The following is a 16,736-nucleotide window of genomic DNA, read 5'->3' as shown; positions in this document are numbered from 1 at the left end:
TCTAATACCATTTGTAATAGATATTATCCTCTTTGGACTTTCTCTTCTGAGCTTCCCCTCAAGATTTTAAAACGCGTCTACTAGGAAAAAGTTTCTATACCCTTGTAAAAAATGCTTCGTTCTCATCTCCAACCAACGTGGGATGTCACAGTCAGACTATACTAAAATTCAATTTCTAATAAAAAAAACATTCAAACAAGGAAAGCCTTTGTTTATATAAAGCTTTCTTCACAACAAATGACAAAGCTTGAAAAATTATCATAACAAGCATGAGGTTTTCAATGTTGTCTTCCCCATGGATTCCATTTTTACTTCTCTTTCTTTCAAGCTCTGTCACTTCTTTCCAGTATAGAATCCCAAGGCTTAGTCCTATGGGTGAAAAGTTTCTACATCATTCCAAAGCTCTGGAATTACCTCCTTCAAATGATTTCAAGACATTTTATTACAAACAAACACTCGATCATTTCAGCTATAAGCCCGAAAGCTACACAACATTCCCTCAAAGATACATAATTAACTTCAAGAATTGGGGTGGTGCAAATTCAAGCGCTCCAATTCTTGCTTACTTGGGCGCTGAAGCACCAATAGATTCTGCTATGAATGGTATTGGGTTTATGACAGATAACGCCATTAAGTTCAATGCTCTTCTAGTTTATATTGAGGTAAAGTTTAACTCTTTAATCCCTTTTTGTTGTTTTGGAGTCTTGTAGTTTTGCTCTAAGATCTTCATCTTACCAGCATCGGTACTATGGAAAATCAATCCCTTTTGGATCAAGGAAAGAAGCACTAAGAAATGCAAGCACTCTTGGATATTTTAACTCAGCGCAAGCAATAGCAGATTATGCAGCCATTCTTATGCATGTAAAAAAGGAGTTTAATTCTAATTATTCTCCTGTGATTGTTATTGGTGGATCATATGGAGGAAGTAAGTAGTTTCTCATTCGAAGTCCTCGAACTTTTTAATATTTAGTACCTAACAGGACATGTAAATGTGTAACGGCCCAGACTCACTGTTAGCAGATACCGTCCTCTCTGGGTTTTCCCTTTCGAGTTTTTCCTTAAGATTTTTAAAACGCGTCTACTAGGAAAAGGTTTCCACACCCTTATAAAGGGTGTTTCGTTCTCCTCCCCAACCAATGTGGGATATCATAATCCACCCCACTTAAGAGCCCAGCGTCCTCGCTAACACTCGTTCCTTTCTCCAATCAATGTGGGATCTCCACCAAATCCACTCCCTTTCAGGGCCCAGCGTCCTTACTAGCACAAGGCCTCGTGTTTACCTCCTTCGGGGAACAACCTGCTCGCTAGCACATCACCCAGTGTCTGGCTCTGATAGCATTTGTAACGGTCCAGGCCCACCGCTAGTAGATATTGTCATTTTAGGCTTTCCCTTCAAAGTTTTTAAAACGTGTTTGCTAGGGAAAGGTTTTTACACCCTTATAACGGGTATTTCGTTCTCCTCCCTAATCAATGTGGAATATCACAAAAAAAAATTTTTTTTGTTAACAGTGTTGGCTACATGGTTCCGTCTTAAATATCCTCATGTGGCACTAGGAGCTCTTGCATCTTCGGCTCCAATTCTTTACTTCGATGATATCACACCGCGAAATGGATACTATGCTGTTGTCACCAAGGATTTTAGAGTAAGATGCCGATATTTCGTAAAGATTTGATATATTTGGTAGATTATATTTTGTAAGTAGTTAAATCTGTTAAAGCTATATTTAGTAAGCTGAAATCATATATATACCCATTAGACCGTGCTTTCAAGATTTCCTTTCTTCGTTCCATGTATTTTAGCCAATATTCCTCCTTGTTGTTCTTTGTGTTCATCTTGATCGAGTGTGTGCGTTGTTGTGCGATCGTAACAGGAAGTCAGTCAGGCTTGCTATGAAACTATTAGGAAGTCATGGTCTGAAATAGAAACAGTTGCCTCTCAACCCAATGGCCTTTCCATTCTTGACAAAGAGTTCAAAACATGCAGGTAACGAAATTGCTCTCTTGTCCAAATTGAATGAAGTGAACTTAACATGTTTTTTTTTTTATTTTCTAGTCCTTTAAGAAGTTCCACAGAGCTGGAAAACTACTTGTGGTCCGTGTATGCAAGTGCAGCCCAATACAACCACCCAGCAAAACATCCAGTGAACAGGATCTGTGGTGCCATTGATGGAACTTATTCTGGAAATGGAATACTCAGCAAAATAGCTGCTGGTGTATTTGCTTATAGAGGAAAGCTCTCCTGTTATATTAATGAGCCCAGAAATGCTACTGAAACTGATGTAGGATGGCGATGGCAGGTAAGATGTCTTAATCACATTAGCCAAATAAGAGCCCTCTGATACTCATATCTATTTTGCTTACACGGAATTGATCACTACAAGATTTAAATCGGTTTCGTATTGCTATCAATAAGATTTTATGGAAAAGAAGAAAGGAAACTTTGTCAAGTAGATTTGATTGGTTTCACTAATGGTTTTTCGATCCCCGCTAGCCGATATTATCTTTTTTGGACTTTCCCGTTAGGGCTTTCTCTCAAGGGTTTGAGACACGTCTGCTAAGGAGAGATTTCCACACCCTTATAAAGAATGTTTCGTTCTCCTCCCTAATCGATGAGGTATCTCACAATCCACCCTCCTTTGAGGTCCAGTGTCCTCGCTGCACTCGTTCCATTCTCCAATCGATGTGGGACCTTAGTGCGAGACACTAATTGGAGTAGGGCTAGATTCTCTACCTAGTAGATGGGTTTTACAAACCTTGAGGGGAAGCCTGAAAGGGAAAACCCAAAGAGACAATATCGGCTAGCGGTGGACTTGGGGGTTATACAAATAGTATTAAAACCAGACATCGGACGATGTGCTAGCGAGGAGGTTGAGCCCTGAAGGCAGGTGGAAACAAGGCGGTGTGTCAATAAGGACGCTGGGCCACAAAGGGAGTGGATTGGGGGTCCCACATCGACCGGAGAAGGGAACGAGTGCCAGCGAGAACGCTGGATCCCGAAGGGGGTGGATTGGGAGATACCACATCGGTTGGAGAGGAGAACGAAGCATTTTTTATAAGGGTGTGGAAACTTCTCCCTAGCATACACGTCTTAAACCCTGAAAGGAAAGCCGAAAAAGGACAATGAAAATCAAAATTTGTTTATATACTAAAAAGTTGATTCTTTTACTCAGAGATGCAGTGAGATGGTGATGCCCATAAGCACAGACAATGATACTATGTTCCCACCATACACTTTTGATCTTGAAAGCTTCACCATTCACTGCAATCGATCATACGGTGTTCCTCCCAGGCCTCATTGGGTTACCACCTATTATGGAGGCCATGTATGCATTTCAATTATTTCCTTTAGAACACCAAACAACTTCCTTATTTGCAACAATTACTTACTTCATTCTATTTTATTTTCTTTTAGGATTTACATCTTATCCTTCAAAGATTTGGTAGCAACATTATTTTTTCCAATGGACTCAAAGATCCTTATAGCATTGGCGGGTAAGCATAATAGTATTAACAAATAAAGATGATTTCCTTTACTTGTTCTTGATGGTCTCTCTCTTTGACTCTCTAGGGTACTACACAATATATCAGACACTCTCCCAGCTGTGTATACAACTAATGGTAATGCTTTAACCTCTTCGTGTTATGCAAGTTCTTCATTCTCATGCCATTCCTGATTTAGTTTGTTGCCACAAAAAATTTCAAAAATATATTAGACCAAGCCCACCGCTAGCAAATGTAGTCCTCTTTGGGCTTTCCCTTTCGGGTTTTTCCTCAAGGTTTTTAAAACGTGTTTGCTAGAGAGAGGTTTCCACACCCTTATAAATAATGTTTTGTTCTGCTCTCCAACCGATTTGGGATCTCACAATCCAGGCCCTTTGAGGCTCAGCCTCCTTGCTGGCACATCGCCGGTGTCTAGCTCTGATACCATTTGTAACAGCCCAAGCTCACCTCTAGCAAATATTGTCCTCTTTGGGCTTTCCCTCAAGGTTTTTAAAACGTGTCTATTAGGGAGAGGTTCCACGCCCTTACAAAAAATGTTTCGTTCTCCTCTCTAACCGATGTAGGATTTGACAATCTAAGCTCTTTGAGGCTCAGCCTCCTCGCTGGTACATCGTTCGGTGTCTAGCTCTGATCCCATTTGTAACGGCCCAAGCTCACTTCTAGCAGATATTGTCCTCTTTGGGCTTTCCCTTTCGAGCTTTCCCTTAAGGTTTTAGCACGCGTCTGCTAGGGAGAGGTTCCACACCCTTATAAAACATGTTTCGTTCTCCTCTCTAATCGATGCGGGATCTCACATTCCACCCCCTTTGAGACTCAGCCTCCTCACTGGCACATCGTACGATGTCTAGCTTTGATACCATTTGTAACGGTCCAAGCTCACCTCTAGCAGATATTGTCCTCTTTGGGCTTTCCATTTCGGGTTGTCCCTCAACGTTTTTAAAACGCGTCTGCTAAGGAGAGGTTCCACACCCTTATAAAAAAATGTTTCATTCTCCTCTCCAACCGATGTGGGATCTCACAATCCAGGCCCTTTGAGGCTCAGCCTCCTCGGTGGCACATCGCCCGATGTTTGGCTCTGATACCATTTATAACGGCCCAAGCTCACCTCTAGCAAATATTTTTCTCTTTGGGCTTTCTCTCAAGGTTTTTAAAACGGGTCTACTAAGAGAGATTTCCACACCCTTATAAAGAATGTTTTGTTCTCCTGCCCAACCGACGTGGCATCTCACAAAATTTAAGGGTGCATCCATTTTTTTATTGTAATTAATACATTTTGAACTATGTAGGGTCTCATTGCCTAGACATCCTAAGTGCGAATAAAATGGATCCGGAATGGTTGGTGAAACAAAGGAAGACTGAGGTTGATATCATTAAGGAATGGTTCAATAAATATTATGCAGATTTGGTGAACTACAACAAATAGAAAGCAGTGATGGTGATTGGGGAAGGCATTATAGTTTATAAACAGTAATTTCTACACAACAGAGAATAAAAGGCATCATATGTGATCCCATCAAAGAATGAGAATATTCTTATTGTCTCTTCTGCTCTACTTTCCATCCTCTCTTTAACCTTTTCTAGGTTGGGGTTTTTACCATTTTTATTTTACTTTACTTTTCTGAAACTATTCTAAAACTAAGTGGAAGAAACAGGTTGCCCGCTGCTAGCAGATATTGTTCGCTTTAACCTGTTACGTATTACCGTCAGCCTCTCGGTTTTAAAACGCGCCTATTAGAAAGATGTTGCCACATCCTTATAAGGAATGCTTCGTTCCTCTCTCCAACTAATGTGGGATCTTACAATCCACCTCCCTTGGGGGTCTAGTGTCCTCGCTGGCACACCGCCCGATATCTGGCTCCCCAATACCATTTGTAATAGTCCAAGCCCGCCGCTAGCAGATATTGTTCGCTTTGGCCCGTTACGTATCGTCGTCAACTTCACGGTTACAAAACTCGTTTACTAGGGAGAGGTTTCCACACCCTTATAACGAATGCTTCGTTCCCCCTCTCCAATCAACGTGGGATCTCACAATCCACACCCCCTTTGGGGCCAGCGTCCTCGCTAACACACCGCTCGATATCTAGCTCTAATACCATTTGTAACAACCCAAGCCCGCCGCTAGCAAATATTTTCTGCTTTGGCCCATTACATATCGCCGTCAACCTCACGGTTTTAAAACACGTTTACTAGGGAGAGGTTTCCACACCCTTATAAAAAATGTTTCATTCCCCTCTCCAACTGACGTGAAATCTCACCGTGTCTTTATCTTGCACTTAAAAGCATGTTATGCAGATGAAAGCTCTACAACTTTCTTGCCTGCAATCAAATCAAGTCCACAATTCCACTGGCTTCAACGTGGTGCTTATGGTCTGTGGATGATTTGCAATCCAAATTTTAATGGACACCAAACAAAGATGAAATAATTATTTGGTTTCAAATACCTTAAAATAAGTGCTAATACCTTCACCAATATTATCAATATCTGTTTGAAAATCAGAACAAACTTGGGAAAGTTTTTGTTATATAAAGGACCTCTTGGCTGTCTCAAACCAAGTCCAAGCAACACCAAAGCAAACAACCTACCATGAGCTTCCCCATGCTTTCATCCCCATGGCTTCCTTTTATACTTCTCATCCTCTCAACCTGTGTCACTGCAACACAGTACAGAATCCCAAGGCTAAGTCCATTTAGCAGAACCTTTCTTCATAACGCTAAAGCTTCACCTGTTTCTGATGATTTCAAGACATTTTATTACAACCAAACGTTGGATCACTTCAACTACAAGCCTGAGAGCTACACACGCTTCCCTCATAGATATATAATCAACTTTAAGTATTGGGGCGGTGCAAATTCTAGTGCTCCAATTCTTGCCTACTTGGGCGCTGAAGGGCCACTGGAAGGAGATTTGAACGCTATAGGGTTCATGACTGATAATGCTCTTCAATTTGGTGCTCTTCTTGTTTATATTGAGGTATGGAATTACATCTACTTTAGAACTTTTATGTAATTTTCTTATGGTATAAGACTTGTTGTGTTGTTGTTAGCATCGATATTATGGGAAATCAATACCTTTTGGATCAAGGCAAGAAGCACTTAAGAACGCTAGCACTCTAGGCTATTTCAACTCGGCTCAAGCGATAGCAGATTATGCAGCTGTTCTTATACATTTGAAAAAGAAGTTACATGCTAAAGATTGTCCTGTAATTGTCCTTGGTGGGTCATATGGAGGAAGTAAGTAACTTCTCATTCAAAATCTTCCAACTCTATTGCATTGGCATGTAATATAACATTATGTATCTAGTGTTGGCTGCATGGTTCCGTCTGAAATATCCTCATGTTGCACTTGGAGCTCTGGCATCTTCGGCCCCGATTCTTTACTTCGACGATATCGTGCCACATAATGGATACTATTCTATTGCCACCAAGGATTTTAGAGTAAGATACTAGAATCATTCATCATCTATTTCAAGTTTTAATGTTTTTGTAACACCGAGGCCTTTTATCCTCTTTGGGCTTCCCCTCACGGCTTTAGAACGCATCTGCTAGGGAAAGGTTTCCATGCCCTTTTAAAAGGTGTTTCGTTCTCCCCCAACTAATATGAGATAAAATGTTAATGAATTTGCAGGAAGTTAGTGAGAGTTGCTATGAAACTATTCGGGATTCGTGGTCCGAAATGGAAGCTATTGCTTCTAAGGCTAGTGGCCTTTCCATCCTTAGCAAGGAGTTCAAAACATGCAGGTATTAGAATGGCTTTCCATATCTAAATTTGATGAAGTTGAAGAAAGTTGTAGTTTTCATATCCATTTGGTTTGTTGTTGTAGTCCTCTGAATAGTTACTCTCAGCTGGAAGACTACTTGTGGTCTATGTATGCGGGTGCAGCCCAATACAACCAACCACCAAGATATCCGGTCACTAGAATCTGTGATGGTATTGATGGAGCTTCTTCTGGAAGTGGGACTCTTGGCAAAATAGCTGCAGGTGTTTTTGCTTATGAAGGAAAGCTATCCTGCTATAATCTTGAGCCCAGAAATGAAACTGAAACCGATGTCGGTTGGAGATGGCAGGTAAATCTTTTATTGAACACATCAATATATGAGTGACCGTCCAAACACACCGCTAGCAGATATTGTGCTTTTTGAGTTTGGGCTTTTCCTTTCGAGTTTCCCCTCAAGGTTTTTAAAACGTGTTTGCTAGGGAGAGGTTTCCACACCCTTATAAAGAATGCTTCGTTCTTCTCCTCAACCGATACGCGTCTGCTAGGGAGAGTTTTCCACACCCTTATAAAGAATGTTTCGTTCTCCTCCTCAACCGATGTGAGATCTCACAATCCACCCCCTTCAAGGCCTAGTGTCCTCACAGGCGCTCGTTTCCCTCTCCAATCAATGTGGGATCTCACAATCCACCCCTTTGGGACCATCGTCCTCGCTAACACTCGTTTCTCTCTCCAATCGATGTGGAGTCTCACAATCTACTCCCCTTCGGGGCCTAGCGTCCTTGCTGGCACACCACTTGGTGTCCACCCCTTTGGGGCTAAGCATCCTCATTAGCACACTGCCAATAACCTGGCTCTTATACCATTTATAACAGACCAAGCCCACCACTAGCAGATATTGTCTTTTTTGGACTTTCGCTTTCGTGTTTTCTCTCAAGGTTTTTTAAACGTGTCTACCAGGGAGAGGTTTTCACACCTTTATAAAGAATGCTTCATTCTCCTCCACATCCGATATGAAATCTCACAACTAAACCGAAGAATGCTATCTGATTCACATATTTGTTATATTCCCAAAAGAAAAGAAGAAGTTTAATAGGATTTTCACTTTTTATTTGTGCATCTATGTGAAGATTATGATTATTTGTACATTGAAGTAGCTTCTGTATACTCCAGAAATGCAGTGAGATGGTGATGCCAATAGGCACAGACAATGATACTATGTTTCCACCATACACTTTTGACCTTGGAAGCTTCATAAATCACTGCAATCAGTTATACGGCGTCTCTCCCAGGCCTCACTGGGTCACCACCTATTATGGTGGCAATGTATGCACTCAACCATTTCTCTCTTTCATTTTTTAAATTATCCTCTTTCTCCCAAGTTTTTGGTAACTTTTGAGCCTTCTTTGACAAAAACAAAATAGTTATCAGACGAGCCTACGTGTTTCGTTGAAAACAAAATATTTCGATTTCTCCGCTCTTTCTTATCACCATTCAAATTACAGGACATAAAACTCCACCTTCAGAGATTTGGCAGCAACATCATTTTCTCAAATGGACTCAAAGATCCGTATAGCAGTGGCGGGTAAGAGCATATTTTTGTAGTGATTTTGAGATTGTTAGCTCCCACGTTGGTTGGAGAGGGGAACGAAGCATTTTTTATAAGGGTGTGGAAACCTCTCCCTAGTATACGCGTTCTAAAATCTTGAGGGAAAACCCAGAAGGAAAAGTCCAAAGAGGATAATATCTCGTCTCTCTCCCCTTTCTTGTCAATACAGAGTATTGCAAAGCTTATCAGACAGTCTCCTTGCAGTTCATACAGCCAACGGTAACAGTCTTCTCTTTTTCCTTCCCTTCTTTGATTCATAGTCATAAAATTGTAACTACACATGTTTTTTTTTCAGGGTCCCATTGTTTGGACATTTTACGGGCAAATGAAACCGATCCACAATGGTTAGTGAAACAAAGAGAAACAGAAGTTAGCATCATTAAAGAATGGATGAGGAAGTACTATGCTGATCTTAAGGAGTCCAAACAATAGCTAAAAAGAATACAAAAGGGTGATGAAGGGGCACCCTACTTTGAACATAAATTTATGAACTTGTATTGAATCCATCAAAGAATGTGGTGAAAAGATGAACTTGTATTGAATCCATCAAAGAATGTGGTGAAAAGCCCTTTTCAGAGTTATGAAAGACTCTTAATAAATGGTGGTGGTGCCCTTTCTTTTCTTCCCTACTTGGAACAACATAAGAAAATGATTGTGTAGAAGATAGTGTTGAAAGGGTCCTTTACTTGCCACTTGAAGAAACATGACCACAAACAAGTCAACTATTCCACTATTTTTAATGGGTGTTTCTTGTTGGAGGATGACTCATGAAACCAAATCAATTCGATTATCGGTATCGGTATCTGAATGTTTAGGTTTGTGTCTAACAAGTCACTGAATTTTAAAAAGTGTGATTCTTGAACTTTTAATTTGGGTATGTTAGTATGAGATTCTACATTGGCTGGGGAGGAGAATGAAACACAATTTATTAAGGTGTGGAAACCTCTCCCTAGCATACGCGTTTTGTTACTGTGAAATTCCACATTGGTTGGGGAGGACAACGAAACACATTTTATTAGGGTGGGGAAACCTCTCTCTAGCAGATGCGTTTTAGAAACCTTGAGGGGAAGCCTGAAAAGAAAAGCTCAAAGAGGACAATATCTGCTAGCAGTGAGTTTGGATCGTTACAAATGGTATCAGAGCCAGGCACTGGGCGATATGCCAGCAAAGAGGCTGAGCCCCAAAGGGGGTGGACACGAGGCGGTGTGCTAGCAAGGACGTTGGGCCTCAAAGGGGGGTGGATTGGGGTCCCACATCGATTGGAGAAAGAAACGAGTGCCAACAAGGACACTGGGCCTCGAAAGGGGGTAGATTGTGAGATCCCACATTGGTTGAGAATGAGAACGAAACACCCTTTATAAGGGTGTGAAAACCTCCCTAGTAGACGCGTTTTAAAAACTTTGAGAACAAGCTCAAAAAAGAAAGTCCAAAAAGGACAATATTAAAAAATGTTGAAGAGAGGAATGATGTAAGAAAGATATTTAAAGTTGATGACAACCTCACAAAGTGGGTTCCAACAGCATGCAAGAGGATCATAATTGCAGAGCTCCACTGAAGAACAGAAGCCAAAGTTGTTGATGTGTTTTTCTTATCCTGTTCTAATTCAACCCACTTCATTCTGTCCTAGAATTGGCTTACACAACAGCCATCTTCTAAGAACCCATGAGCCATCATCTCAAAGAATATTGTCAGTCCAAATGCAGCCCATTCTTTATCACTTCAAATCATCAACAAGATGCCTCTACCAATAAAAATCACTTTTTTTTTTAAATGGGTTTTGGGTTTGAAATTAAACAACACTATAGCCCATTCTTATTCCTTTCACTTTGTTTGTTAAGCTCCTCCAATGCTCGAGTCAACGGTGAACTACGTAAAAGAGTTCATTTAAAAAGTCATTTTAAACCGACTCTAATTCTACTCCCGTCTCGAATTTACGATCAAGAAGGAAAGAATAAAAGCTTAGACATACACTAACAATGAACGACCTATTTGAAATAACTTCTTAAACGTCTTTTTAAGCGCTTAAAAAGTCATATTAAAAGCCGACCCTAATTCTTCTCGTGGTCAAGAAGAAAAGGAAGATTAAAAATCCCTTTTTTACCAACAAAGGTTTGTTGAGAAAGTGACAGTAGGTACATATTTTGTTGGGAAAATGACAGGATAAGAGAATGTTGTTACTGATCCCACTAAGTTGAGAACTTGGAAGCCAGAAATATACTCAGAAACTCACCAACTTTTTTGGAGCCAGAAACTTCTTGTAATGTTTATGCAATGATGGCTGCATACACCACGCTTCCGTGCGGTCAATTTTTGGCCCAACCTTTTTGCTGCCCCCACAAACTAAGGTTCATAATGTTTGACCAAACTAGTTATCATTTTTTCGAGAGCGCGTTCATATCTGATCAAGTTGAATCATGCTCCTATCGATTTATCTATTTGAGCTAATTTAAATTTTCATATCAATTTATCGTATAGATTTTACAACATTTTGTCTACCAATCTCTTGAGCTAGATGTTTACAACGTTCATATCAATTTTAACGATTTTGTCGGGATTAAAGACGTGGAAGTCTTTCCTACCAGGTCGGTGAACATCAACATCAATAACTACCATTGCATTTTAGGGCTTTTTTTAAGCACTTTTTTATTTCTTTTATTTAAAATTATATTTTTGTGAAGAACAATCGTTAATTGGGCTAGCCCAAAGTGGCAGAACTTTTGTAGGTGGTCCAATATGAACACAAAAATGAGCCAATAGGCCTTGCAACGTTAACAGTTAAGAAATCAAATTCAAAATTCAAAATTCAAACTTCAACGACCAAACATGTCGTCGAAATCAAAAGTATTAATGTTGAAAAGCATAAATTTCAGAGTCCAAAGTACATTGGGTCTGCAACTGTGTAACACAAGGAGATTCAGATCAACAAGTATGAGCTCGTATAAATTGAACTTCTATAGAACCAACTAGTTCATAAAAGAAATTTACAACGCAGCTGAGACCAATTCATTTGAAAGTATATAATATTAATCCCAAAAAACAATGGGAAAAGGAAAATTTTGAGAAGACGAGCTCAGATGCACAGCAGCACCACAAACAGAACTTCGTCGACTCGATATATAATAACTGAATATTATACACAAATTTAGTTTAGTGAAAGAGTGGCACCTTATGAGTTGAGGAAGCTGGTGAAGATGGATAAGTGAAGGAAGAATACAAGAATGCTCAAGTGTAGAACAAGTCTGTCGGGCTGATTCCCCACAGAGCCACCATCACTGACTTGAGCTTTCAAACCACTCTTTGAGGTCCTGGTAGTTGTAGAAACATTTACTGACATTGCACCTAATATGGAGAAAAACATGTTACAAATATGTTGTTGAATTTTTTAGTGCTTAAAAAGGTGTTTTTAACAGAAAAAAGAAATGTTTTTTAGTAGTTAGAAAGTCCATCCAAATAGACCCAAAGACGACTACCAGTGAACCATGATCTAAAGTAGCAAGTTGAATGAACCAAGATCGAAAGTGAATGAAACTCAGTTTTAATAAGAATGGTTGAATTATATTTTACTCTACAAGGTATCGTTAACCAAAACTGCGAGATCCCACGTCATTGGAGAGGAGAACAAAGCAGTCTTTACAAGAGTGTGGAAATCTCTCCCTTAGCAGACGCGTTTTAAAAACTTTGAGGTAAAGTTCAAAAATGATAATATCTGCTAATGGTGAACTTAGGCCCTTACAAAAACGATCATTTACAGAGGGTTGTGGAAACTCACAGTTAAAGTTTGTCCATCCAATTTGTTGGTTAGCTAAATCATAAACGAAGATTTTGTCTTTCAGAACAAGGTCTGCCAAAAAAGTGAGCTGCAGTGTCAGTATTTCAGGATAGAAAATGGTTGACAAATAAACATATACTTATCCATATATATATATATGATTTCTGAACTCACCTCCTAAAATTGTAGCCCCTTGACCTTGAATTTTCTGGAAACCAACGCACCAAACAACAGTATCACCCTGTAATGAAACTTTTGTCAAGCCCAATTCCAAACCAGGATAAAAGTTATATCAACCAAAGTATATTGTCTAAAAGTGTTATCTTTAATGCTCCGTAACTACTATGGAAATGTAAATGTCCAGACAATGAAGTGAAAGCTATAGACTTACAATGAATTGTTGTATGAGGTAGTCTTGGGGTCTCAATAACAACGATGCCCCGCCGGCGAAGTTAAAGCTTGCTTGAGGAAATATATCAGAGATACTGATATTATACCCAAAGACAAAAATGATGAGTCAAATTCCTCCTCATGGTAAACATTAACTTCAAACAGAAATGTAGATTGTAAATTAAATCAACCTGGAGGAGGTTAAATAACACTGATTTCCCTTGAAGGTAACAGACTGAGTCGATTTTGAAATTGTGTTCGTGATCTGAGTTTTTAGAAAAATGAGTGAGAAATAAAGCTATTCAAAGGATCGTGTCTACTTCAACCATCCTATAATGGAAAATAACATATATAACAGTAGGAACAATGAAGCATCATAATGAACTCATCTGAAAGACTCACGGCAACAATAAAAATGTCGTAAGCTTCTTCTGCAAGGTATGCCAAGGTAGTGCCAGAGTCAATTATGGCTCCTTGGCCACTAGCTGTTGCAAAGAGAGCCGGATTGATAGGTAATACTTGACCATTAACGGAGATGCTTTGCAGATTCAAGTTATAATGAGACCTGAACCCAACAACAATCAGAAACCACACACTTTCAGACTCGAATAAGTTTAACCAAACGAAAATGGATGAGATGTTGGTGGGAAATGAAGAACATACTGTGATGGGACTAGAGGAGTATAAACAACATTTGGATCCAAAATCTCACCAAGAACCAATATTCCCCCACCACTATCATCTCCGTTCAAGCAGTGAGAGAACACTTTTGGAGCTAATCCTCGTGATGACAGTTGAGAAATTACAGACAAATCCCGTTGCCCAAATCCAAAGATTCCATCAACTGTCTTGTCTGACTTAGTTAAATCTCCAGTCTGTGATGTGCTACACCTGTTTAACAAATGATGTGAGTTGTGAACAAGAACATAGATTTAAGAGAGTTAGTTTTGGAATGAAGCATAAACTCACCCAAACACAACTGAAGCTGAAGGATTCGAAGTATCATGATCATTACCTACCACATTAAGACGCATCTTGTCTATAACAAAATAGCCTGATGTTTCACTTCCATCGCCGTATTGCAAGGCAAAAGCACACTGATTGGTCTGGCCAAAACAGGAAGAGTCGGAGGATACAACCCCAGGCGTGCATATTTTGTCTGAACAAGAGACCAAAGAAGCTGTTGATGAGTTACCAGGATCAAAGACATTGAGCTCAACCTGTGAGGAAAAAACAAATGAATTGAAAATATGTAGCAGCAAAAGGGTTGGGGTTTAGGTGACAGACAATGCCACCGGTTTAAAACGAGCTCAAAACTTATATAACACGAAATCACCTGGAGCGCACCAGTCTCTGAGCAGCCAATGCAAGAGTTGCAACAAACCCACAAAATATTACTTCCAGTATCAATCTGTACATAAAAATCCTTTGGAGGATTACCTAGTTGCACTTTAGTGTAATAAAGCCTGTGAGAGAACCACAAAATATTCGTTCAAACCAAGATAATGAGAACGACTAAGGTAATTAATGCAATAAGAAAGTGAAGAACCTAATATATTGAAAGATTAATTCATGGGCAATGGCCATGATGATACACAAATATATCGGTTCTTTTAAACTAAAATTGGGGGAAAAGATAAGGCACAAGATAACAGAAGTATGATATATTTCCAGAGGTTCATTCATTTGAGAATTCAACAACAAAGCCTCCATTCAAACTCATTCACTACAAGTTTCAATTCAATCAGGAATAAAACCGCAATTATGATCCTAAAATTAAGACACCTCGTCAAAATAAGAAAGGTAAACAAACATTCCAAATGAAAACTAAAAGTACACATTGAAAAAAAAGATTCGTTCCTTTTCCTTACCCAAGGTAATACGGTTCGTAGGTTCCGGACAGAAGAAAATCAATGACACCACCAGAAGACTGCAACATTCTACCATGTCTAGCCCGGTCCCGACCGCGGAGATGAACCATTTCGACGCCATGATTAGTCGGAAAAGCCCTCTCCAGCGTCATTTTCGCCGAAAATCCATACGAAACCGTCGCAGCATGAATCAGCACCACCGCAACGGCCACCAACGCTCCAGTACGAACAATCGCGGCCATTGCTCAATCCCTCGTCTTAAAATTTCATTACCCGCCAAACAAGCCGATCATATACAGAGCAAGAACAGAAGATTGACAAATATCAGAACACAATGACGAAGAGAACAAGAGGAAAACAATCGAGAGGCACAATCCGGTCGATGTTCATCCTAGGATACAGAGAGAGAGAGAGAAACAGAGGAATGGTTCGTAAGAAGGCGCTAAAACAAATGTTTTGGTGAACAAATTTGGATTACACAGTGCTCGATTTATCCGTTAGCTAAAATTTCAATACTAATTTTAATTTTTTTTTTTAAATACTTTTAATTAACAAAATTATGAGATTAATCCACGTGTCCCATTTCCTATCTCGGAGTATTTAGAGGTTGGAGTCAAATGTCTCAATAAACATATTACATGTAACATATACTTAATATATTAAAATTAATGCTATTAATGTTTATTTATTTAAATTATTAATTTTATAATAATAATAAAATTATTATGAATTTAATGTCGATTAACTAATTATATCTAGATTCGAGGTCGGGAATGGGGTCCGGGTGGAAATACATTTCCTTGTATTCCCTCTCTACAAAATATTCGAGATGTGAATAATTATTGTTATTCGTATTTTATATTATAAAATAAACTAAAAAAAAAATACTCTCTCAAATCAAAATAATTAAATCTCAAAATAATTTCTACAATAGTTAGAATATTTATCAAAATTTGTCCCACAATTATTTATCAAAATTTGTCCGTTTAACATTCATTTTAAAAAAATAGTCTTCAAATTATAAGTTAATCGTGGCTTAATTACTCATAGTTCGTTTAACATATTATCTTCGATAAAATTGGAGATTTTTAACGTGTTCTTTTGTGTTATTTGTTTATTTGATATATATATATATATATATATATATATATATATATATAGTTTCAGTTTCGGTTAAAGACCCAGAGCGGGCTACGGATCTATACCAAGCCCTTTAGACGAATCCAGTTCGCATTCGAGAGCCAAAGTTTGACGAATAAGGACTACCTGCCCGGCCCTAGGAGAGGAAAGCTCTTCACTACCACTGCTATCCATCTCCTAAATTCAATCACTTGAAAAACTGTAAACTCGATCTCAAATCTTGGCTTTTAAGATGCTCTTTCAACTGCAGCCTAATCTCCCAACAAGTTGCTTAGTCTAGCTGCTTGCTAGGACGTGCTAGCGGATTCGCCCTACACTCGGGTCACGAGATTCCATTCCAGTTTCCGAGGCCCATATATATATATATATAATAAATAATATCCAAAATAATTATTCTATATCTTTCATAAAGTAGTACTAAATTGTTTTATTTAAATTAAAAATGATAACAATAATTGAGAATATACAATATTATCGTTAATAGAGTTGAAAATATTTTATTATATTGGATAAATAAATTAAAGAAAAAGCTGTTCTAAAAAAAGAAAGGAAAATAAATGAATAAATGAAAGGGTTGAATTACAAGTTTCATGAATTTAGTGTTTTTTTTTTAATTTAAAATTAGAATTTAAATTTATAAGAAATTACCAAATCCATAGAATTTCCAACTAAAAATTCGCGATCGGACTTGTTGTATTCACGACAGTACAATCCAATCACTCACTATATATATATATTTTTCG

General features: G+C 38.7%; 3 protein-coding genes across 5 annotated transcripts; 2 read left to right on the top strand and 1 right to left on the bottom strand.

Annotated features, from left to right (window-relative positions):
• LOC111776699 (uncharacterized) lies at positions 1–5,961 on the top strand. Of its 3 annotated transcripts, XM_087118515.1 has the most exons (10): positions 1–662; positions 739–925; positions 1,510–1,643; positions 1,872–1,984; positions 2,054–2,297; positions 3,171–3,323; positions 3,413–3,492; positions 3,569–3,618; positions 4,788–4,861; positions 5,794–5,961. In XM_087118515.1, the coding sequence occupies exons 1-10, from the start codon at positions 270–272 to the stop codon at positions 5,878–5,880; spliced, it is 1,515 nt and encodes a 504-aa protein (XP_086974641.1). In that variant the 5' UTR covers positions 1–269; the 3' UTR covers positions 5,881–5,961. The 3 variants fall into 3 exon arrangements, with proteins under 3 accessions (XP_086974641.1, XP_086974640.1, XP_086974639.1); XM_087118513.1 differs by lacking the exon at positions 5,794–5,961 and having other exon boundaries at positions 3–662; positions 4,788–5,170; XM_087118514.1 differs by lacking the exons at positions 3,171–3,323; positions 5,794–5,961 and having other exon boundaries at positions 2–662; positions 4,788–5,170.
• A 14-nt stretch (positions 5,962–5,975) lies between these two features.
• Positions 5,976–9,445, top strand: LOC111777893 (uncharacterized). The gene is made up of 9 exons (XM_023657624.2): positions 5,976–6,472; positions 6,546–6,732; positions 6,803–6,936; positions 7,127–7,239; positions 7,323–7,566; positions 8,388–8,540; positions 8,720–8,799; positions 8,993–9,042; positions 9,119–9,445. The coding sequence occupies exons 1-9, from the start codon at positions 6,086–6,088 to the stop codon at positions 9,253–9,255; spliced, it is 1,485 nt and encodes a 494-aa protein (XP_023513392.2). The 5' UTR covers positions 5,976–6,085; the 3' UTR covers positions 9,256–9,445.
• Positions 9,446–11,736: 2,291 nt separating this feature from the next.
• Positions 11,737–15,296, bottom strand: LOC111777654 (aspartic proteinase 36). Its single transcript, XM_023657354.2, has 10 exons — positions 14,854–15,296; positions 14,319–14,448; positions 13,952–14,202; positions 13,646–13,873; positions 13,385–13,547; positions 13,174–13,247; positions 12,984–13,077; positions 12,767–12,833; positions 12,593–12,664; positions 11,737–12,162 (listed from the first exon to the last, which is right to left on the bottom strand). Exons 1-10 carry the CDS (start codon positions 15,093–15,095, stop codon positions 11,990–11,992), a joined length of 1,494 nt encoding a protein of 497 aa, XP_023513122.2. The 5' UTR covers positions 15,096–15,296; the 3' UTR covers positions 11,737–11,989.
• Positions 15,297–16,736: the final 1,440 nt, after the last annotated feature.

This window comes from Cucurbita pepo, chromosome 16 (genome assembly GCF_057944985.1).
Source record: "Cucurbita pepo subsp. pepo isolate OVF chromosome 16, ASM5794498v1, whole genome shotgun sequence".
In the NCBI taxonomy this organism is placed as follows: domain Eukaryota; kingdom Viridiplantae; phylum Streptophyta; class Magnoliopsida; order Cucurbitales; family Cucurbitaceae; genus Cucurbita; species Cucurbita pepo.
Note: the sequence above shows the minus strand (reverse complement) of the source record. Positions and strands in the feature narration are given on the sequence as shown.